The 23,980-nt window shown below is 34.9% G+C and overlaps 1 protein-coding gene across 2 annotated transcripts in view; it reads left to right on the top strand.

Annotated features, from left to right (window-relative positions):
* The window catches only part of KIAA0586, a 105,527-nt gene that overhangs the window by 11,420 nt on the left and 70,127 nt on the right, over positions 1-23,980 (top strand). For both annotated transcript variants that reach the window (XM_079911887.1, XM_079911886.1), the window contains 12 exons: positions 1,996-2,149; positions 3,397-3,564; positions 4,798-4,921; positions 8,856-8,988; positions 9,595-9,812; positions 10,216-10,288; positions 11,734-11,961; positions 12,919-13,093; positions 16,645-16,839; positions 18,306-18,493; positions 20,296-20,409; positions 21,924-22,004. In XM_079911887.1, the coding sequence (XP_079768013.1) occupies positions 1,996-2,149; positions 3,397-3,564; positions 4,798-4,921; positions 8,856-8,988; positions 9,595-9,812; positions 10,216-10,288; positions 11,734-11,961; positions 12,919-13,093; positions 16,645-16,839; positions 18,306-18,493; positions 20,296-20,409; positions 21,924-22,004 (1,851 nt within the window). The remainder of the gene's footprint in view (positions 1-1,995; positions 2,150-3,396; positions 3,565-4,797; positions 4,922-8,855; positions 8,989-9,594; positions 9,813-10,215; positions 10,289-11,733; positions 11,962-12,918; positions 13,094-16,644; positions 16,840-18,305; positions 18,494-20,295; positions 20,410-21,923; positions 22,005-23,980) is intronic.

The raw sequence follows: 23,980 nt of genomic DNA, 5'->3' as shown, positions 1-23,980 counted from the left end.
ATTTTGGAATTTCTAAGTCCTGGGATACTACCCAGCACTCAGGTACTCAGTATACTTTCCTTTTGAATGAGTGAATGACCAGCATCATAAATGCATTGGGTTTTTTAAAATAAATTTATTTATTTTATTTATTTATTTTTGGCTGTGTTGGATCTTCGTTGCTGGGCACGGGCTTTCTCTAGTTGCGGCGAGCTGGGGCTACTCTCTGTTGCGGTGCATGGGCTTCTCATTGCAGTGGCTTCTCTTGTTGCGGAGCACAGGCTCTAGGCACGTGGGCTTCAGTAGTTGTGGCACGTGGGCTCAGTAGTTGTGGCACGCGGGCTCTAGATCTCAGACTCAGTAGTTGTGGCGCATGGGCTTAGTTGCTCCATGGCATGTGGGATCTTCCCGGACCAGGGCTCAAACCCGTGTCCCCTGCATTTGCAGGCAGATTCTTTTTTTTTTTTTTTTTTTTTTTTTTTTTTTGCGGTACACGGGCCTCTCACTGTTGTGGCCTCTCCCATTGCAGAGCACAGGCTCCGGACGCGCAGGCCCAGCGGCCATGGCTCACGGGCCCAGCCGCTCCGCGGCTTGCGGGATCCTCCCGCACCGGGGCACGAACCTGTGTCCCCTGCATCGGCAGGCGGACTCTCAACCACTGCGCCACCAGGGAAGCCCCTGCAGGCAGATTCGTAACCACTGCGCCACCAAGGAAGCCCTGCATTGGTTTTAATTTACTTTTTTTCCCTACTTAGTATGCAGTTTAAAAACTTTTAAAAATAAAATTAAAATATAACATTCAGAAGAATATATAAAAATAAGCTTATCATAGCTCAATATAAGATCACAGAGTGAACGCTAATGTCCTATTATTTTCAAGACTTCCTAATAGAGCTTGTCTTGAAATTTTCATGGGATTAAGATATTATTTTTATTGGAATGATTATGGGCATATAAAATAAAGTTTTACTAAGTACTCCATACATTGCTAAAATTGAGTATGCAGCATGTTATCTGGAGAGGCTAGGAGTGGGCCTATCAGAGTGCTGGTCCCCAGTCTACAGGTAACTTTGCTTCTCTGAGCCTTGATTTCTTTACCTAGAAAATATTTTTGGTTCAGGATAGAATGAGATGACACATTTGAAAAGCACATTGAGTTTTTTTAAGGTAGTTCTAGGTGCCTGCCATTCATTTATCCTTCCATAAATAAACGCATAATTTATTAACTTTCTGATTTTGGAAGAATGGAATCTTTGCTAATTCAGACATCTTATTTATAAAGCCTATAACTACAGAGAAAATTGAACTTTCAGTATTTTAGTAGTTCAGTTAAGGCTTAATGAAATGAAATTCTTTTTGAAGAGTGATCTCAACACACTTTTAAGAATTCTGTAAAACTATAAATCTTTTCGGTTTTTCTTTGTCTAGCATAAAACTCTTTTAAAATCCATTTTATTAGTTAAGATACTTACACATTTCAGATGTTTTAATAGTGTTAAAACTGTGTTGTCACTATCGTTTCCATTTATACGTAAATGCATAAATTACTGCTGCTACTATGCGCGGCTACTATTTTATTTGAGTGCTTTCTGTCAATGGTTTTTAAACCTTTAATTAAAATAAAATCTTACCATCCAGGATATAAAAGATGAGATGTTTTGGTTTTAAATTCTCTGGTTTAAGTAGAGGTCTAGGGCTAGGGTCCCTTCTTCCTGGTCCTCTCCTACCCTGCTTCAGTGTCTCTTGAGCCATCTCTGAGGTGAAAAGGAAGAAACGGAGGTTTAGAATAAATTAAATGATCAGGGCCACACTGCAGAGCCAGACTTAACCCAAGTGCTATTATATGCTTCCAGTGGCATTGCTGCTGCAGTAGATAGTTGCATGTAATGTATGTATTTTCATTGTTTATTAAATCTAATAGATTGTTTTCAAGTCTTCTAATAAATTCAAAGTATTTTGTCATCTAACTCTTTCAAATGATATTTGAAATTAACAAAGTAATTTTATGTTTTCTAGACTCACTTCATTAGTGCTGCACTCAAGACTAGTAATTTTCAGCCTGTTACTGTGCCCCCTTCTAGAGCAGTGGAAAAGTATTCTGTAAAACCAGACCATTTGAATTTTGGTAGCAGTAATCTATCTTCACATAACACCTTTGCTTCCAAACAAGGTAAAAATATGTAGTTTTCTATGAATAAAAAATGCCAGCTATGAATGTTCTTTGCAGTATATAAGCTGAAAACTTACTTACAAGGTTGTGAGAGACTCTTTGTTTTATAAAATTAGGTTTTGGTTTTTTTTAGGTCAGGTAAGTTTTAGATTATTTTGAAACTTGTTCAGTCAAGTTATGGATCATGTTCTACTTAATGGTTTTAATTAATAACTTTCATAAATTGTCAGAAGCACTTCTATATAAATTTAGAAAAATTTTACTTATCTAGCATCAAAAATGCTTATCATCAATTCACCAATTTTCTGACAAACTGGATATTTGCTGTTTTCTTGATTCTGTCGGGGAGAAACCATCTGAGTACAATTAGAAACTATTTCTAAATATTTTCAAAGAGTTAGTAATGCAAGTCTATTTTAATGGAATTTTTAAAATCTCTTTATAAAAACAAAGGAATACATAGCTTATTTGTGTTAATCCTTTGGAATTTAAACTATATCAATAAATGTATCTCCAAATTATTGATATTTGAATAATGAACTAATGAAAATCAAGGGCCTATCCCTTTAATGATATACAGATCCGTGGAGTACAATATTCCCGACATTTGATTTGTTAGAACATTGTTGGATTACAGACACGTTAAAGGTTCCTTATACTTGCAAGGTGCTTTACGTTTCCCCCAAATGAGTGGGTCTTACAAAACTTTTGTGAAGTGATGTGAGTCAGTTTTTAAGTTGTAAAGGGAGGAAGATGAAGCCCAGAAAGGTAATGACTGCCTGCTCAAGGTCACCTGGCTTGAGAGTGAAAGTGTCAGAGCTACAGCCAGAACTCAGGTTCCCACGCTCACCGTTTATAGTTGTCTAATGTATCTTGTACTCTAAAGTGGGATCTCTCTAGATCAAAGTATATAAAAATTTTAAGACTTGCTATACTTAGCACCAGATGGTCTTACCAGTTTTCATTGCCATGAGCAGTGTCTGGCTATGCCATTTTTCACCACAACTTGAATAGCACTGACTATTGTCATATTTTTTTCTTATTTATTAGGTATAAGTATAAAGTGTTTATAGTTTGTATTCTTCTGATTCTAGTGAGGATGAACTTATTTCTATATATTTGTTAATAATTTGAGTATCCTATATAATTTTTGTTTTATTTTTAAAATATGGGGAAGAGTAATATTACAATTTAAACGTTTTTAAAAAGTAAGTTAAATTTATTATTTTCTTTATTTTCTATTGAAGCACCTTCAATAGAGGTTGAAGATACCAATTTTGATAAACAGAGATCTCCTTTGGAGACACCAGCGCCCCGCAGATTTGCTCCTGTACCTGTTTCAAAGGATGATAAAATATCAAAGCGGGAAAATCCTACGGATAAAAAAGAAAATATGGAGATATCACGTCATACAGGTAATAAAGCAATTATAATTAGCACCCACTACTTTTATTAGACCGATCTCAAATTAGGAACAGATTTCCACACTCAGGATTTATAATTCTCTAATGTGCCTTGTAGTAACTGAAGTAGGATCTCTATTTTTAATATTTGTATTTAAATGATACTTTCTGGGCAAATCAAGCTTCTTTAGATTCTTTGTAGAAGGAGTTGGAGATATACCTTTATAATTATTCTGACTATCTTCAACATGTTATTACTTAAACCTTTAATGAAAAAAATTTGTTATTAATAAATAAAAAATAATGCTTTATAGAAGGTAAGGTTGATTATCATGTTTACTTATATTGTTTTTAAGTGTGAATTTAAATACTAAAACTCAGAGAAATTTAACATTTATTATTGTGTTCAATTGGAAAAAGTGCTAATAACCTTTATAAGTGACAGGAAATAATAATTTGTTATAGACACTTAAAATATAGCCTTTCTAGTAAAAGTAAGTAAAAATGTTAAATGTAAGCTTTCATTTTTGGAGTCATTTAAATGCATTCCAAGTCTTGTCTTAGACACATTTAAAGAATCTTAAGGAATTTAAAAGATAATAAAATCTTTAATTAATAAACTAACCTCACCAAAAAAAAAAAAAAAAGTTTGTTATGTAATCTCATTAAAGCTGAGGCTAAAAGGAAGATTCAACCAATAGTTGTTGTGAAGAAATAGTTAAATCTCCCTTTTACTGTTTATAAAAATAGTTACAGGGCTTCCCTGGTGGCGCAGCGGTTGAGAGTCCACCTGCCGATGCAGGGGACACGGGTTCGTGCCCCGGTCCGGGAGGATCCCACGTGCCGCGGAGGGGCTGGGCTTGTGGGCCATGGCCGCTGAGCCTGCGCGTCCGGAGCCTGTGCTCTGCAGTGGGAGGGGCCACAGCAGTGAGAGGCCTGCGTACCGCAAAAAAAAAAAAAAAAAAAAAAAAAAAAAAAAGTTTACTGGGCTTTGTGATGATGTTACTTCTCGTTCAAATTCCTTTTTTCTGTGATGGAAATAAATTCAGGCCTAAAATTTTACCAGTATAGTTTCCTTGAGTTATAAATATTTAGTTTTATTGATGAATGTATGTACAGTCTACATTGTAAATTGAGTAGGTCATCACCACATGAAACTAATTTAGTACAAATATATGTGAGATAGTATATAAAAGAGAAATGAATTAGTACTTGAAAAATGATACTGTATTTCTTCTATTGTAGAAAATGTAGGACTCTTGGAACAAATTTTGAATAACTATGATTCTTTGTCAAGAATAAGTGAATCTTCAGACAAAAACTTACTAACTAGATCAAAAATAGGATGGAATCCTGAGAGGAGAAACAGGTAAAAACAAGAGATTGGGATAAAAGCTACATTGAAAAGAGCTTTGTTTATATTTTTAAAATTTCTTTAGAAATTTTAGTGAATTTAAAACATTGCTTTTAAAAATTGTCTTAGATTTAGATACTATTTTCTTCTGCTAATAGATCTTTCCTCTTTTCTATAATATAATTATGAATACATCTAATTTTCTCAAACTGTGGATTATTTACTATTCATTTCTGATGAAATGATATCTGGGATTTGCTTCAATAATAATCCATTGCAGGGGCTTCCCTGGTGGCACAGTGGTTAAGAATCCACCTGCCAACACAGGGGACATGGGTTCGAGCCCTGGTCCGGGAAGGTCCCACATGCCGTGGAGCAACTAAGCCCGTGCACCACAACTACTGAGTCTGCGCTCTAGAACCTGCAAGTCACAACTACTGAAGCCTGAGCACCTAGAGCCCGTGCTCTGCAACAAGAGAAGCCACCACAATGAGAAGCCGGTCCACCGCAACGAAGGGTAGCCCCTGCTCACCGCAACTAGAGAAAGCCCGCATACAGCAACGAAGACCCAACACAGCCAAAAATAAAAAAATAAAAATAAAATAAATTAATTTAAAAAAATCCATTGCAGGGTGGGGAAAACTGGGTTGGAAGTATAAATGAAATGAGAATAGCCATAAGTTAGTTATTTTTGTAGTTGAATAAAGGTACATAGAGGTCATTATACTATTCTTTCTACTTTTGTGTATGTTTGAAACTTTACATTATAAAGAGTTTTTAAAAAGTCAAGTAAATCTAAGCCACTATAATTTTTTTTGAATGTCATGAAAACTACAATAATAAAAAGTAAACGTGTCACATTTTGCATAATCTCATAAGAAGACATTACAATTTTAGTCCATTACATTTAATGTAATTACTGATAAAGTAAGATTTATGTCTGTCATGTTGTTATATGTTTTTTTATATCTTAGGTCTTTTTTTATTACACTATTCCTACATAATGTCTTTTTTTTTATTAAATAGATATATTCTAGTATAAGATTTTCATTCCCTTGTTGCTTCTTTTACTATATTTTTTGAGTTATTTTCTCAGTGGTTGCCCTAGGAATTACAATTAACATCTTAATTTAAAATGATCTAGTTAGGATTAATACCAATTTAATTTCTATAGGATTCAAAAACTTTGCTCTGATATAGATTGATTCCCTCCCCCTTTCTTTCTGCTATTATTTTCATACAAATTATGTCTTCTTGCATTATAAGTTTGTCTATACAGCTTGATAATTATTGCTTTATGCAGTTGTCTTTTAAATCCGATAGAAGAAAAGAGTTATAAACAAAAATAATTTAATACTGTCTTTTATATTTACCTATGTAGTTAACTTTTACCAGTACTCTTTGTTTCTTCACATGGATTTGAGTTAGTTTGTGGTGTCCTTTTATTTCACTTTGAGGGACTCTTTTTAGTATTTACTGTAGAGTAGGTCTGCTGGTGATGAATTCTCTCAGTTTTGTTTATCTAGGAATGTCTTAATTTCTATCTTTGAAGGGTAGTTTTGCCAGATGTAGAATTTTTGGTTGACACTCTTTTTCTTTTAGTGCTGTGAATATGTCATCTCACTACCTTCTAGACCTCATGATTTCTGATGAGAAGTAAGCTGTTAATCTTCCTGAGGAAACTGTATATAATTAGTTATTTTTCTCTTGCTGCTTTCAGGATTCTCCCTGTGTCTTAGGCTTTTGACAATTTGACTATGATGTAGCTAAGTGTGGATCTCTTTGAGTTTATCCTCCTTAGATTTTGTTGATCTTCTTGGATGAGTGGATTAATATTCATTAAATTGGGGAAGTTTTTGGCCGTTATTTCTTTACACAGTTAAATAGTGCACATGACCTTTTTTTTCTCTCCAAGGGCTATGTTGTATGCTTGATGATGTGCCACAGGTCTCTGAGACTTTTAATTTTTTTCATTCTTTTTTTCTTCTGTTCCTCAAACTGGATAATTTCAATTAATCTATCTTTAAATTTGCTGATTCTTTCTTTTGCCAATTTGAATATGCTGTTTAGCCCGTCTAGTGAATGTTACATTTCAGTTATTGTATTTTTCAACTCTCAGAATTTCTATTTTTTTAAAAATAGTTTTTATCTTTATTGATATTCTTTGGTGAGACTTCATTCTTTTAGGTTTCTTTTTGGCCGTGTCGTGCAGCTTGCAGGATCTTAGTTCCCTGAGCAGGGGTTGAACCCAGGCCCTCGGCAGTGAAAGCACGGAGTCCTAACCAGTGGACCACCAGGGAGTTCCTGAGACTTCATTCTTATACTTTCTTTTAATTGTAGTAGCTCATTTATGTTCTTTTTCTAGTAAGTCCAATATTTGGGGTTCCTCAAGGACAGTTTCTACTGACTATGCTTTTTCCTGTGTCTGAGTTATACTTTCCTGTTTCTTTGTGTCTCACAACATTTTTGTTGAAAATTAGACATTTTAATGTGCCAGTTCTGGAAATCAGATTCTTCCAACAACTGCCGCCCCCAACCAGCGTTTGTTGGTATTGCTGATTGTTGTTGTTCATGTTGTTGCTGTTTGTTAAGTGATTTTCCTGGACTAATTCTATAATTTTAATTCTTTATCATGTGTAGCAAGTCTCTATTTGGGTAGCTAAGTCTGCTAATGATTGGAAGGAGATTTCCTTATCTGCTTTGAATGAATAAGTCTCCCTGTCTTTGCAAGGGGCTGTGTGTATGTGTGTGTGTGTGTGTGTGTGTGTGTGTGTGTGTGTGTGTGTATCTACATGTTGGGGCATACCTTCAGTGCTCCAGCAGTTTATAAGTCTGTCTTAACCTTAACTTCCTACTCGCACAGAGCCCACGGTCAGTCAGATGTGAAAGATTAGGCCCTTTTTAGGTCATTCTTTTGCATGCACATAGCCCTGTACGTGCACATGACCTTCTAGATCCCCAGTAATGTGTTGGAGCTTTTCAGAACTCCACCATGGACATCTCATTCCCCAAATTTTTGGTTTATTGTTTACCCTCTTGTTTGCCTCAACTGGCATGACCCCCTCAGGCAGCTAAGATGTTGAACAATTGGCACTGTTTTCGAAGAATGACCTGGGGATGGGATTTCTCACTGAGATAAGTCTGAGTCAGGTCTAAGGAGAAACCCTGAGAAGGGACTTTTTGAGGTGCTCCAAACTCGTTCTGACTTTTTAGTGGTTGTGAGGCTGTTGGTTTTCTTTTTTTAAAAAATGTTTTTTTTATTTATTTATTTTGGCTTTGCTGGGTCTTAGTTGTGGCACGTGGGATCTTTCTTGCGGCCTTTTTAGTTACTGCATGCAGGCTTCTTAGTTGCAGCATGCAGACTTCTTAGCTGTGGCATACATGTGGGATTGAACCCGGGCCCCCTGCATTGGGAACATGGAGTCTTACCCACTGGACCACCAGGGAATTCCCGAGTCTGTTGATTTTCAAAGCTACCACAGAGTTGGGGAAAGGGCTCTGGGAATAGGGCAAGTTAAAAATGCCATAGAGCTTGCTGTTCTTGTCAGCCATTTTCTTACTTAAATATTCCTTGGGTTGTTGCAAGCTTTTGTTTAATTTCCAGCATTCTGCAAAAGCTGATTTGACCATTTTTGCTAGTGTTCTCTTTACTCTTAACAGGAGTAGATTTTTAGAGATTCTTACTCCACCATTCCAGAAGTGCTTTTGCACGTTAGCTTTTTCCTGCTCTTTTTCTACTATTCCTAAACCAGTCTGGCCAGAGTAATCTTGTTTCTTGTAATTTTTGGTGTTTCATATGTTTAATCACATAACTGATTAATTCTGTTGTACAATTTTAATAAGACTCATTTAGAATTCATATAACTAAGGATGTATCAAAGATTTATATAATCAACTGTTTACTGAACTTATGACAATTTAGAAAACTTTAATTTTAAATCTTTTACAGCATTGACCCTCTATCCACTCAGAAATTCCCTTCCTATGAAGAACTAGGAACAGCTAAAGTGACTGTGCAGAAGTCTGATGATATTCTTCATGATCTTGGCCAAAAGAGGAATGAAACAAATGGCATACTCCAGGTAAGGTGGGAACAAGATACTAAAATTAATGATTAGTAAAGGTAAAAATTACGAAGAAATAAAGTTATCAAGACAGAAAGCAAGAGGAAGGATGAAGACAAAGCATGGAAAGATATGTCAGCCCAGCCTGTTCCCCTTACAAAACTTTTCCAAAAGCCCTCATCAAATGATTTCTACTTACTGCTCCTTGGCTAAGACTGAGCCACATGGCAACCTGTAGCTCTCCAGCTTCTGTTGGAGAGGAAGGAAGGCGGAAAGGAACTGTGAATGGCCCTCATTTATCCGGTTCACATTGTCTGCTCTGCCTACCTAGAGCCAACTTGCTCTTATTTTGTTTTAGCTTTCTTCACCAGATAGAGCTTTTGTTGGCCACCGAACTGCTGTGGGCTTCCCAGCCCCATTTCACTGAACATTCACATTAGTGCTTCTAAATGGAAAGAAACTTTAGTTGCCAAGTATTCTTTTATAGCTCTTCAATTTGACAAATTGATTCCTTAGACTATATTGGCATAGTATATGTCCCAAACTATAGTAATAGCTCTTATTTGGATTAAAATATTAATATGAGTTTTACATATTAACATTCTTGCCTTTTTATCTTTTAAGCCAAAAGAATCTCAGATTGTGTCAGGGGTTGCTGATCTTCCACAGAATTCCATTAAGCTTCAAATAACCAATACGAGATCCATATTGAAAGATGCTGAGAAGATTTTGAGAGGAGTACAAAACAATAAAAAAGTACTTGAAGAAAACCTGGAAGCTATTATTCGTGCAAAGGATGGAGCTGCCATGTATTCATTTATCAATGCTCTATCTACCAACAGGTAGGACAGGATGTTGGCATCCCAAGGTTTTTTATGAAACTGCCAGTTTACAGGCTCTCATATTTTTTTTCTAAGTGCTTCATTTTGTTTTAGTGTGTTTTAATGTTTAGAAAATGTTCTTCATTGCCTTTGACATGTGGACTTATTATAAAGTTGGAATTTGGGTATGTACATGTTGCTATTATTTTTCACAGATGTTAATTTTCCCTGTTTTTTTCTCTCCTTGGTACATTTCTTCTGGGATCTACATGTGCTTTTCAAACATTCGATGAAACTAATAACATTGGTTTTTCATTTTCAGATGAAGGATATTGGGCTACACAATAGGTTCAAAATTAGGTAAGAGATCTATTCTTAGGACCTTTAATGTTAATTTAAGAAAATTCTTTTTTCTGTTTTGTAGAGAGGTGTCAGAGAAGATTCGGATCAGAAAGGCAGTAGATAACTGGATTAAAACTATTTCTGCAGAAATTCAAGTAGGTATTGGAAAAAAAAAGAATTAATTGAATTCTTAGGAGATAACATTTATTACAATTTACAAGTATCATACATATTCTCAAAATATTCCTTTTAAGTCCACTGATAATTCTTAATTTCACTCTCTCACCCTTTATACTTACTTAGTAATAAGTTTCATTTTACTTAACATGTGCTTTGTCTCATAAATTATATTATGGCTGTTAACTGGAAAATTGTGGATAATAACTAAAATATGAGTGATTTGAAAGAAAATTTAGCAAAAGCATTTAGAAAAGAAAGAAGTATACTTACAAAAAAGGATCCTTTAAAAAAAAAGACAGCAGATTTAGAAGCATTGGCTTACCAAAGTAAAAACATCAAAGTTACTTAAAAGGAAAATACTCCACAAGATTTTTAAGGTTACTAAGTTTAGAGAAGTCAGTTCCAGCTGGAAAAACTGCCACTTTCTCACCTCCACAAAGCTCATGGTGTATCTTCAGACATTAGCATTGCAAAAATCCACGACAGTTGTTTTTATCAAGGGGTCAGTAATTTAAAGGAAATTCTTAAAATTCTATGTATTTGAAAAAGCAAAACTAGACAGGGTAACTCATTTTTACCTTGGGATGCAAAGTGTTTTTTCCTGACTGTAAGATGTGTGTATCTACGTACTCACAGTGGTAGAAGATGAAGTGTTAGTTTTTTTGGTTTGGGGGATTTATTTTTGTTTCTTTCTTGTTTTTTGTTTTTGCGGGGTTTTTTGGCCTCACTGTGTAGCTTGTGGGATCGAACCTGGGCCCTCAGCAGTGAAAGCACAGAGTCTGAACCACTGGACTGCCAGGGGATTCCCTAATATACACTTTTAAACACTGTTGTTTTAAGAATATATATCTTTAATGTGGTTATAAAGAATTTATATTAACTGCTATGTAATGCGCCAGAAAAAAAGTGAGCTAAGCGTCAGAAGACTTGGAGTTCATATCTGGTTCTGCAGACGACTAGCAATATATGTCACTCTATAACTGTGGATTTCATGCAAAATATGCTTGTTTAAACCTACAAGTAACTTTAATTTATAAATAAATCTCAGTGTTTTATTACAAAATTGTTTACTTTTTGGAAACTTATTTTTTAATTTAATTTTTGGAACAGTTACTATATTCATATGGTTTAAACATCAAGAAGTGTAAAAAGCTTTATAATGAAAAGTTGCCCTCTTATCCCTGAACATCATCTACTATTTCTCATTCCCTCTGCTCCATAAAACACCAGTCTTTTAAATTTTTCGTTTATTCTAAAAAGAATTTTTATTCATATGTAAACCAATATCATTTACTTATAAAGCCTTTAAAACTGCTAAATTATATTTCTATAGCAGCAGAAAATGAATTCTAGTACTTTTGATGTGAAAGCATTACTACTTGGATAGATTTTAAGTAATTTTAATTTTGGTTATGTTAAGGATGAACTGGCAAGAAAAGATTATGAGCAAAAGAGATTTGATCAGAAGAACCAAAGGACCAAGAGAGTTCAGAACATGAGTAAAGATATTAAAACCAACACACAAGACAAAATGGTAAACAACTCTGTAATTCCAAGAAAACATTCTCAAAAACAAAAAGAGGAGCAAATTAGAAATCCACCTACAAGGAGCATGCCTGCTTCAAGCTTACAGAAAGAGAGAAAAGAGGTAAGATCCTAATCTGGTTTTGTGATGTAAATGTTGCATTATAATTGATCATTTTTTAAAGACATAAATAATGAAATGACTGTGAAAATGTTTTAAAAATATGAATGACTATACAAATGTAAAACCATCTTTAAACTATTGATATTTAGAGTTTTGGATATCCATAATGTACAAATCACTGCACAAAGTACACAGTTCCTTCCTTCTGACATCTCACACTTATAATCACGGTATTTCAGTTACAGCAGGTATATCTAGAGATCATCTAGTCCAAAAATTAGATCCTCTAGTTCATGGTATTCAAAATTGTATTTCATCTTTGTATGTTGTATATGTGTGTGTGTGTGTAAATTTTAGTTTGTTTATTTTTCAGTTTAACAAATGTCTGTTTAGTGCCTAGTGATTGGGAGGCATGGTACTAGATCCTAGAGGGAATTTTTTGGCTGTTCTAACTAAGCTGTAACTTTGTTAATGCCAAACATAGATTGTTGGGCAGATTCATAAAGCATCTGATTAATTCAGTACTTAGTACTTAATAGATGCTCAATAAATGCTACCTTTCTGTGGCATTTAGATTATGATTGAAGGTGAGATCAGGAATGTAGGAAATTATTTAAAGACTTGATTTATGTTATTTTACTGTACTTGACAGTTATTACTTTCATATGTAAAATGTATTTAAGCTTACTTTTTGGTGCTGATAATATGCTTAGTAGTGTAAGAACCTTCATGTTTTTTGGGTGGATGATTTTTGTATTTAATTTTTATGCTTTGGAAAACTTTACAACTGTAGTTTGAGAACTATCTCCAGAAGTTAAGAGCCATTCAACATAGAGGACTTTCCTGACCTGATCATTCTTAATATAGTACTTAAGCTGGCAAAAGGAGTTTTTAGAAAAATGAGATAAGTGTTTGATGACTGTTTTGCTGGTGAGTTGAATAACTTTGTGTACTTAGGGGTTTTTGAAAGCAGCCACAGTGGTACAAGACAAGGATTATATGTTACAAATCTATGGAAAACCAGTTTATCAGGGTCATCGCAGCACTCTTAAAAAAGGACCATATCTCAGATTTAATTCTCCATCTCCTAAGTCCAGACCACAGAGACCAAAAGTAATAGAACAAGTTAAAGGTAAGGAACCTCATTTTTTGGTGATAAAACTCATTTTTTGTGGTATTGGTTTAATATGTAAAGTTTAATTTTTGCTTTTTATTACTTATAAATACTGTTCAAATTATGTAATGCTTAGGGATGGAAACATTTCCTTTTAGGAAAGTAGGGAAAAATAGACCAGATTCAAGATAGGATCAGTGGGGAAAAAATAGGATTAGATGGTATCTTCAGATAAAGCATCGTAAAATTTATGAGATGATGACTTTTAAGCAATTTAAATTATAATCTAGGGAACGTAGACATTTCCTTGCAAAGCTTACTCCATCACATTCTTTTTTTTTTGTTTGTTTCTTTTTGCAGTACTTGGGCCTCTCACTGCTGTGGCCTCTCCTGTTGCGGGGCACAGGCTCCGGATGCGCAGGCCCAGCGGCCATGGCTCACGGGCCCAGCCGCTCTGCGGCATGTGGGATCCTCCCGGACAGGGGCACGAACCCGCGTCCCCTGCATTGGCAGGCGGACTCTCAACCACTGTGTCACCAGGGAAGCCCCATCACATTCTTTATGAACAGAAAGATAAGTCATATGCTGTACATTATCATAAAAGTGCTTATGGGCACTTTTGCAGTTTGGTTTGTTCTCAAAGAGCCTTAGTTAGCAAAGGGGAAAATTTTTTGTTACTTTTGTACACAACTAAAAGTATCTTTATTTATCATATGTTTTGACTCACACCTACCATTTCACTAGTATATTTAAATATAACTCTTAGTTAAATATTGAGTCCGTTGACTTTGGTTACATTTTGAAGTTTCTCAACTTGTGCTTTAGCAGTCTGTAAGGCACTTTGACAACATGCCGTCACTCATGGATCCCAACTCATTTTCCTTTCTGATCCTTTCTGGAAGTTGGAGCTGTAGCAGTTGCTTTATTTTTCCTTCCTTTCCTTTCCAAAAGTTAGTTGATCATATAGGGTGTCAGTTTATCTAGAAATCCTATAGATTTTATTTTACTAGGCTTGTGGATGATATTTACCTTAATGTTTCCTTGTTTCTTAGACCTTGCTATTGACTTATATTTGGGGTTTGGTAAGCCTTTGCAAAAAAATAAGTTAAGGTTTTAAAATACTTTTAAATCCAAAAATCACTTTATGAAGTAACCCTTTTAATGGTAGAAGTGATTGAGAACCTATGGACCCAGGCTCCTCCTTGGGCCTTGGTGCCTGTTATTCCCTCTGCCTGGAGGGCTTTTCCCTCAGACCCTTGCATGGCTCACTCAGTTCTTTCAATCTCTGCTCATAGCTGTTAGCTCCTCAGAGAGGTCTATGTTGACCATCCTATCCAAAATGTTATCATCTAACCCTCTCTATTCCCTTGCTCTACCTGTTGTTCCTCATAGCACTTTTCACCATCTGACATTATACTTTTATTTGTTTATCAATTTTTTTCCTTACTAGAGTGTAAGCTACATGAATACAGTTGGTTTATTCAGTACTTGTAGTCCCTGTGTCTGGAATGATGCCAAACACATTTTAAATGCTGAAAAAATATATTTTAAATAAACATTCAAGGGGCTTTCCTGGTAGTGCAGTGGTTAAGAATCCACCTGCCAGTGCAGGGACATGGGTTCAAACCCTTGTCTGGGAAGATCCCACATGCCACAGAGCAACTAAGCAACTAAGCCCGTGTACATCTGACTTTGATATTGTTTCTAAAAAATCTTTAAATACATTTTTTAAATCTTTAAAAGCATTAAAAGTGCTTACTATGATGTTACTATTAGATACTATCTACATTCACTATTCACTTCCCCCTCTGCCTTTAAGTTTCTGAGTGTTAGCAGTGAGAGAAGTTACTGCTAGGCACCTTTCAGATTCTATATAGCACCTACAGTACAAACATGGAAGCAGAGGTATCAGTACCACTGCAGGGGTCCCCTCCATTGAAGAACCATTTGTTTGTAGCAAGTAAATTAAATGGCAGTCTTCTCTGAGGTGGTTGCCTGGAAGCCCAGAATTCAAACTAATCTATTGTATTATAGTAAGAAATAAGCAACAGCATCCCTTTCAGACTAAACAAAACTGGGTGGAAAGAGAAAAAGAAAAAGAAAACCTACCTTAGGTCTAGCTAGGGTTTAATTAAAAAGTTTTTTACAAATACCTTTTATGTGTCCATTATTATTATACTGGGTATTGTGAAGGCCACAAAGAGTAAGACATTGTCTTAATCCTCTTAAACTGGAGGACTTCCCTGGTGGCACAGTGGTTAAGAATCTGCCTGCCAACGCAGGGGGACATGAGTTCGATCCCTAGTCCAGGAAGATCCCACATGCCATGGAGCAACTAAGCCCATGCACCACAACTACTGAGCCCATGTGCTGCAACTACTGAAGCCCGTGCACCTAGAGCCCATGCTCCACAACAAGAGAAGCCACTGCAATGAGAAGCCCATGCACCACGACGAAGAGTAGCCTCCGCTCACCACAACTAGAGAAAGCCCACACGCAGCAACAAAGACCAAAAATAAATAAATAAATTTATTTATTTTTGCAGCCAAAAATAAATAAATAAATTTATCAAAAATAAATAAACATTCAAGAAAAATATTCCTTCAATTGAATGAATGAATACTTGAGAACATGATGAAAAAAATATATAGATGTGGTACTAAAATTTTTCTTCCTCGGATCATAAAACTATATTTAAAAGTCTAGATTTATAAAACTACTCTTATATTAAAAGTAAAAATGTAGAAATGTCAGGTATTTATTTATCAATAGAGGAGATTTTAGTTTCTTTTCCTTTACACTTTTAGTTTTCTTCACTTTTCTCAGGTTCCACAGAAATTTATGTTCTTCTCCAGAGAGACAGATAATCAGAAAAACTTCTAATTATTTAAGAATTCAGGATTTAATATCTATATAGGTTTACTAAATAGTGATTAAAAATGTATAATGTTATTAACTTCTGCAGGGTTTTAATAAGTATAGAATTTGATTATCTGTACATAATTTCAAAGGATAAAGCCTGGTTATACAGAATAATGAGAGGATGAAAAAATTTTCAATTCCAAAAATGATCATTAACTTTCTTATACTCATAGGAAAAAACGTAACGAGTTAAATAATACGTTCTGAATATTCTTTTGAATCTTTATTCAACATTTTATTCTAGTTATTGTATCTTTTCTATCATAGTAGCTGCACAAGTTGTTACATCTATTGAGAGGTTGAAAAACCATGACCTGCAGGTCAGCTGCCTGTTTTTATAAATAAAACTCTATTGGAACATAGCTTTACTCATTCATTTAAGTATTGTCTATGAGTGCTTTCATGCTACAACAGCAGAGTTGAGATGTTGCCACTGAGACCACACGGCCAATGAGGCTAAAATATTTACTATCTGACCAATTAAGAAAAAGTTTGCCAACCCCTGGTTTACTTTTATTTTGGGGCCCTGTAACCTTATTATATAGAATGAGATCTTTCTGTGAAGAAGGGTTGCTATATTTGTAGATGACTGCATAGTAGATGTTCAAACAATATTTTAAAATATCTGCCGTTGGTCATTATTATAGGCACTAAAGTGAAGTCAATAAGAACACAAACTGACTTTTATGCAACAAAACCTACAAAGACAGATTCTAAACTGCAACATACCATAACTACACTGTCTCCTGGTGAGCAGCAGTATTTGTTCAGCCCAAGCCGGGAAATGCCTACTTTTTCAGGTACACTGGAAGGTCATCTAATTCCTATGGCAGTTCTTTTAGGTAAGACGCAACAAAATATATGGGGTAAATTTTAGAATTCTAATCAGCAATAGCAGAAATTACAAAGTCATACTGACATAGTAGTCACCTACCTTTTCCTTTATGTGTTGTTTGTATTTGTGAGTAGGGCCTCAGAATGTGTCTTACTTGTGTAGTAGCAGTCTCTGAAATGATGCTATATTTTCACTTACAGGAAACATTCTTTTGGTATTTTATAATATATTTCTGTAGATGAAATGAAATTAAAATAATGTTTAGACATGTCATAGATATTCATAATAATTAAAGAACTTGAGGATTTTGATAGGTTTAATATCATCATATCTTAGGAGAAAGTACTTTGAATTACCTTCTATATACTTTTGCACTAGGCCGTGATAAGTAAAAATTATGTAGTTGTGTGTTCTAAGCTAATGGTTTGTTATTAACTTATTTGAGGCCTCTCAGATCCATCATTGTAAAAGTTGAGCAAATAATTTTTGTTCTCACACTAGCTCTTCAAATTTTGATAGCTATTTTTTTCTTTAAATATTACTGCGATTCTTAATTTTGGTGAATTATTTAAATGTGAATATTTTTCAACATAAGAGAATTTTTTATTTTTGATATTATGTGTTAATGGCATGTCAACTTGGTAGCTGTCTGTTCAAACATGTCTTCTACTAAAATAATAGCTGATACTTATAAAGTCCTTACTGTGTGCCAGGGACAGATCTAAGCACTTTATATATATTAACTTATTTAATCCACTGTATAAAATGCATGGTAATGTACCAATTTTATAAATGAAGAAACTGAGGCACAGAAGAGTTCAGTAATTTGTCAAAGGCCACATAGCTAGAGTGGAGCCAAGAGTCAAACCCAGGCAGTGTGACTTTAGAGTCTGTGTTTTTAATGAATGCACTGCACTGTCCCTCTTTACTTTGAAATTTAGGAAACAAGTGGAACTTTTGAAGTGAAAGGTAACAAAATTTTGACAGCTATGATAGTTAGCAGATAATTGGCCTACGTGCTCTTTATTGGTAGTCAAACACTAGTATTTTGTTGTCGGTTTTATTTCTGTCTGTTGCTGCCCTATGAAGATTTGAGAATAAAAATAATACAACACAATGCAATACACTTTAGTTTTGGCTTTGCCACTTACTGTCATAACCTTTGGCAAATTAAGTTATGTCTCTAAACCTCTGCTCCCTCAAATGTAAAATGTGGATAATATTAATACTCCATAGGCTTATTTAAGTTAGATAGTGTATGTGAACTGTTTAGTACATATGAGCACCTAATGTTAGTCGCTGCTAAAAGGGTGACATGGTGAGTATGGTGGCAGTGGTGATGATAGAGGAAAAGGTGATTGCAGATAGTGCTTTCCTTTCCTATGAGAATTTAGGCCTAAAGATCTAGGTTTTATATTAGAATTTCTCTTTACTTCTGAAATGGTTGACTTCTTTTCCCCCCAAATTTTTTAGGACAAACCCAAAGTAATAGTGATTCCATGCCACCTGCTGGAGTAATTGTAAACAAGCCACACCCTGTAACAGTGACTACTTCTATTCCACCATCATCTCGAAAAACAGAAACTGGAGTAAAGAAACCTAACATAGCAGTTGTAGGAATGAAGTCAGAAAAAAGGGATCCTCCTCAGCTTACTGTGCAGGTATTCAGTGTGCATGAACAGAAAAATTTAAGGAAAAAAATATTTGGCTTAACTTTAGTGCTTAAAATCTATTATATTGCTTCATGAAAACTGTGCTTTCATGATGGGTCTTTCCTTCTTTAAAACTATGATATTAATGTGATATCGCTATCCTTGTTCTGCATGATTTAAGCTACCTTTTCTAAGCTGATAACTCATATCCAGATGACTTGATGATATTCCAAAGGGAACAATTCAATAGTATATAATAATTAATTTTAAAAAGGCTTAATGTATTTGTCTTATATAATTAATACTTTAATTTTATACAAACATATATAAGAGGACTTGAATGAATGGAGAGAGAACTTATAATGTGAAGCTTAAATATTCAAGATGACAATTCTTCCTAAGTTAATGTATAATTTAAGTGAAATTTTATTAAAAAAAATAAAAGCCATAGTTTTTTTAAAACTTGAACTTTAGGATCATTTTGACATTTGAAAGAACAAAGGTTTAGAAAAGTTAAAGTGTTTTGATACTGGTCCTATTTCAGAAATAGCCTTGGTTATTTAAAAAGACTGTAATATGTGATAGATAGTTCATTAGTCAGTGGGAAATAAGATTATTTTAAATGAAATAATGTATGTTATAATTAGTTAGCAGTGTGGAAAGTAGATCGGTGTATCTAGTGAGTATCTAGTGTGTATCAAGTGAGTTCCAAATAGGCAATAGGCTAAAGTATAACTACAAGATATAAAAACATAGAAGAATTAGAAGATAATTGCGTGTAGTCCTTATCAAAAATGAAGTTAAGTCTGGATATAGAGGAAAAATCTTAGTTATGATAGAAAATAGATTTGAATCTATAAAATCTAACACTTATATATGTAAAAGATTCCTAAATGAAAAGGAAAAACAACATACAGTGAGAACATATGAAAGGAATATGACAGAAAGTTTTAATTTTTAAATATAAAAATCTCCGTAAATTAATAAGAAAACATAAGAGCAAATCCAGAAATATTCAAAGAACATGTATAAGACTCTACAGAAGAGGAAGTTATAAGCAATCAAATTGAGTAATTTAAATCTTGCTAGTTACCAAGGTAATGCAGATTAAAATAACAATAATATACCTCCATTTAAAAACTGTTCTTGCTGAAACACTTCTATTATCTAATTTGGGTGAAGGTTGGATAAAACAATTAATTATGTTTTTGATGATGGAAATAGAGCTCTTCATTGCATTTGGGCAGTAATTACCAAGTATCTTAAATATTTATGCTTTTTGGCTCAAGAAGTTAGCCTAATATCTGGCTATCTAGCATAATGAAATAATTCAAAGTTCAGGGAAAAAACCCCTATGTATATATGACGTTTTTTGGAGTGATATATATCTATCTATCTAATAGTGAATATCCTAAATGTTTACCAACAGGAAATGATTAAATAAGGCATGTATTTTCTTGAAATACTATACAGTCATTTAAAATACTATTATGAAGTCTATATGGAAGTATAGTAAGGTGTTTATGACCTAATTACAATGGAAAATCAGGAATGAAACTGTTTTAGATTTTAGCTATGCATAAGTGGATAGTAAAAACATAAAGGGAATAGTAAAAATGATGTTGTCTTAAGATAATAGGATTCTTTGTGTTTCCCTTTTATTTTCCAAATTTTGTAAAATACGCTTTCATAATTTAAATTTGTTATCCATTGACTTTGCAATAAAAAGTTAAATATGTTATTGATATATAGATTCACAAATTTTGAGTCAAAATGATGAACTGAAAACTGGATGTTGTATTCTGTTTTAGGTATTACCCAATGTAGATATTGACAGCATTTCAAATGGTAGTGCTGATGTTGGTCTATCTCCGTCTTGTCCCAAAGAAGCATCTCCTCCTCCTCCTCTGAAATCCTGGATACAGGTATGTTCAGAAATGTGTATCTTTGAGCAATGTCTGACTATGGATTTTTAACTAATGTTATTCCATGCAAAGTCTTCCATTATAATCTATTTTAATAATTTTCGTTTTAAGGAAAAGATTCAAAACAAATATGAAATTGCTTTTTTTTTTAATTAATCAATTAATTTATTTTTGGTTGCATGGGTCTTTGTTGCTGCGCATGGGCTTTCTCTAGTTCCATCGAGTGGGGGCTGCTCTTCATTGCGGTGCGTAGGCTTCTCATTGCAGTGGCTTCTCTTGTTGCAGAGTGTGGGCTCTAGGCTTCAATAGTTGTGGCACGTGGGCTCAGTAGTTGTGGCACGCAGGCACTAGAGCGCAGGCTCAGTAGTTGTGGTGCACGGGCTTAGTTGCTACACAGCATGTGGGATCTTCCCTGACCAGGGATCGAACTGTTGTCCCCTGCACTGGCAGGCAGATTCTTAACCACTGCTCCACCAGGGAAGTCCCTGAAGTTGCTTATGAACTTGAAAAAGAAAGTTTGTTTAATATCCTTACATTTATAAATGTTCTGAAAATGATAATCCTTAGTGTAACTATTTGGTAACTTAAGTTGTAAGACTCATATGTGAAGAAAGAATTTCTGTCTCTTTGGAGAAGAATCTTGATTTAAATGGGAATTAAATTATAGTTTTCCTGAATGTGAACTTTATAGTGACAATTGGAGTTTATGTTTTGGGATGTTACTTTGTCGTCATAGTGTTGACACGATGCAAAAATATGCATTTCTTTCTAATATTTATTTGCTGCTTGTGATTGAATGACAAAATTATGACTTTACTACACAACAAAATAGCACTGTAACATTTCCCCAGGTTTCCTCTATTGTAAGCAAACTTGTTCATTGAGGATACAGTTTTAAGGAGAGGAAGAACATCACTTTTTCACAATCAGAAATAGTAAAATAGAACTGGCCCTGAATGGCTCTTGTGCCTAATTTTATTTTTCATCAATAATTTTTTTAACCAGAAGTTTATTAAAACATATATGATTACAAATAATTGTTTGGACTGTTCATCATTCTGCTCTCAGGAATTGTCTATTGTGGTTTTTGATGACTAGAGGCTAAATTTGTAAAATAATTATTTTGTTTGTCTTTCTAAATTATTTGATTCTGTATCTGTCTTTTTGTGAGTTTGTATATGTGTAAACTCATATATCTGTACATACAAACACATTTCTTTATCTTAATTCTAGGAGAGAAATCACAATTATATCAACTTGATCAATTGACTTAAGTTGCATTGTTGGTGGAGTCCTTAATAGAAAAACTGATACCTAGTTTTTTATAGCTATTGAAATGATAACTTGGAGACTAGCTTGGATTTCATTTACTAGTTAAATCAAGTCTGAGCAGGATATCAAAATAAAAAATAGGGGCATGTAATTATAAGCTTATGCTATGGTATTATGATAAATTAGGTATAAATTAAAAAGACATTAAACACAACCAAAACTTTCTGAAAATGCTTTCTTAGACTCCAGAATTTATGAAGGCAGATGAAGAAGAGGTGAAGTTTCCAGGAACTAACTTCGATGAAGTAATCAATATCATACAGGTAACAAAGCTTATTAGCAATCATGTGAATTTATTTTTCTACTAGCATTTTTTTACGTGATTTGATTATCTTTTCTTTTTAAAGATTTTATTATTTTTAGAGCAGTTTAGGTTCACAGCAAAATTGAGAGGAATGTACAGAAATTTTCTATATGTTCCCTACCCCCACACATGCATGGTCTCCCCCATTATCAACATACCCGAACAATTTTGACTTGTTAAAAACTGACACTTCATAATCACTCAAAGTCCATGGATGACCTTAGGGTTCACTCTTTTTTTTTTTTGGCGGTATGCAGGCCTCTCAGTGCTGTGGCCTCTCCCATTGCGGAGCACAGGCTCCGGATGTGCAGGCTCAGCGGCCATGGCTCACGGGCCCAGCCGCTCCGCGGCATGTGGGATCTTCCTGGACCAGGGCACGAACCCGTGTCCCCTGCATCGGCAGGCGGACTCTCAACCACTGCGCCACCAGGGAAGCCCGGGTTCACTCTTTATGTTGTACATTCTATGGATTTGGAAAAATGTGTTCATCATTATGCTGTTATACAGAGTATTTTCTCTGCCCTAAAATCCTCTGTGTTCTGACTATTCATCTGTCCCCGCTACCCACCCCAGTCCCTGGCAACCACTGATCTTCTTACTGTCTTCATAGTTTTGTCTTTTCCAGAATGCAGTCTACTTGGAGTCATACAGTATGCAACTTTCTCAGATTGGCTTCTTTCACTTAGTAAAATGCACTTAAGTTTCTTCCATATCTTTTCATGGCTTGATAGCTCATTTCTTTTTAGCACTGAATAATATTCCATTGTCTGGATGGACCACAGTTTATTTATCCATTCACCTGCTAAACCACATTTTGGTTGTTTACAAGTTTTGGTAATTATGAATAAAGCTGCTATAAAAATCTGAGGGAATTCCCTGGTGGTCCAGTGGTTAGGATACCGTGCTTTCACTGCCAGGAGCCCGGGTTCAGTCCCTGGTCAGAGAAGTAAGATCCCGCAAGCCACGCTGTGCAGCCAAAAAACCCCAAACAAACAAATACAAAACAAAACCAAACATCTGATTTTTTCTGTGGACATAAGTTTTTAACTCCTTTGAGTAAATATCAAGGAGCACAATTGCTGACTTATATGGTAAAAGTATTTTCAGATTTGTAAGAAACCGCTGAACTGTCTTCCAAAGTTGCTGTACCATTTTGCATTCTCACCAGCAATGAATGATAGTTCCTGCTGTTTCATATCCTTGTCAGCATTTGGTGTTGTCAGCATTCCAGATTTTGGCCATTCTAATAGGTGTGTAATGGTATCTTATTGTTTTTTTAATCTACATTTCTCTACCTCAACATAATAAAGGCCATATATAAGCCCACAGCAAGCATCATTCTCAACAGTGAAAAACTGAAAGCATTTCCTCTAAGATCAGGAACAACACAAAGATACCCACTCTCTCCAGTTTTATTCAACATAGTTTTGGAAGTCCTAGCCATGGCAGTCAGAGAAGAAAAAGAAGTAAAAGGAGCCAAATTGGAAAAGAAGAAGTAAAACTGTTTGCAGATGACATGATACTATCCATAAAAATCCTAAAGATGCTACCAGAAAACTACTAGAGGGACTTCCCTGGTGACGCAGTGTTGAGAATCCGCTTGCCAATGCAGGGGACATGGGTTTGAGCCCTGGTTCGGGAAGATCCCACATGCCATGGAGCAACGAAGCCCATGCGCCACAACTACTGAGCCTGCACTCTAGAGCCCGCGAGCCACAACTACTGAGCCCATGTGACACAACTACTGAAGCCTGTGTGCCTAGAGCCTGTGCTCTGCAACAAGAGAAGCCACCGCAATGAGAAGCCCACACACTGCAACGAAGAGTAGCCCCCACTTGCCACAACTAGAGAAAGCCTGCATGCAGCAACAAAGACCCAATGCAGCCAAAAATAAATAATAAATAAACTAATTAATTAAAAAAAAGAAAACTACTA

This window comes from Stenella coeruleoalba, assembly GCF_951394435.1.
Source record: "Stenella coeruleoalba genome assembly, chromosome: 2".
Lineage (NCBI taxonomy): Eukaryota > Metazoa > Chordata > Mammalia > Artiodactyla > Delphinidae > Stenella > Stenella coeruleoalba.
This window is presented reverse-complemented; position numbering and strand designations above follow the sequence as displayed.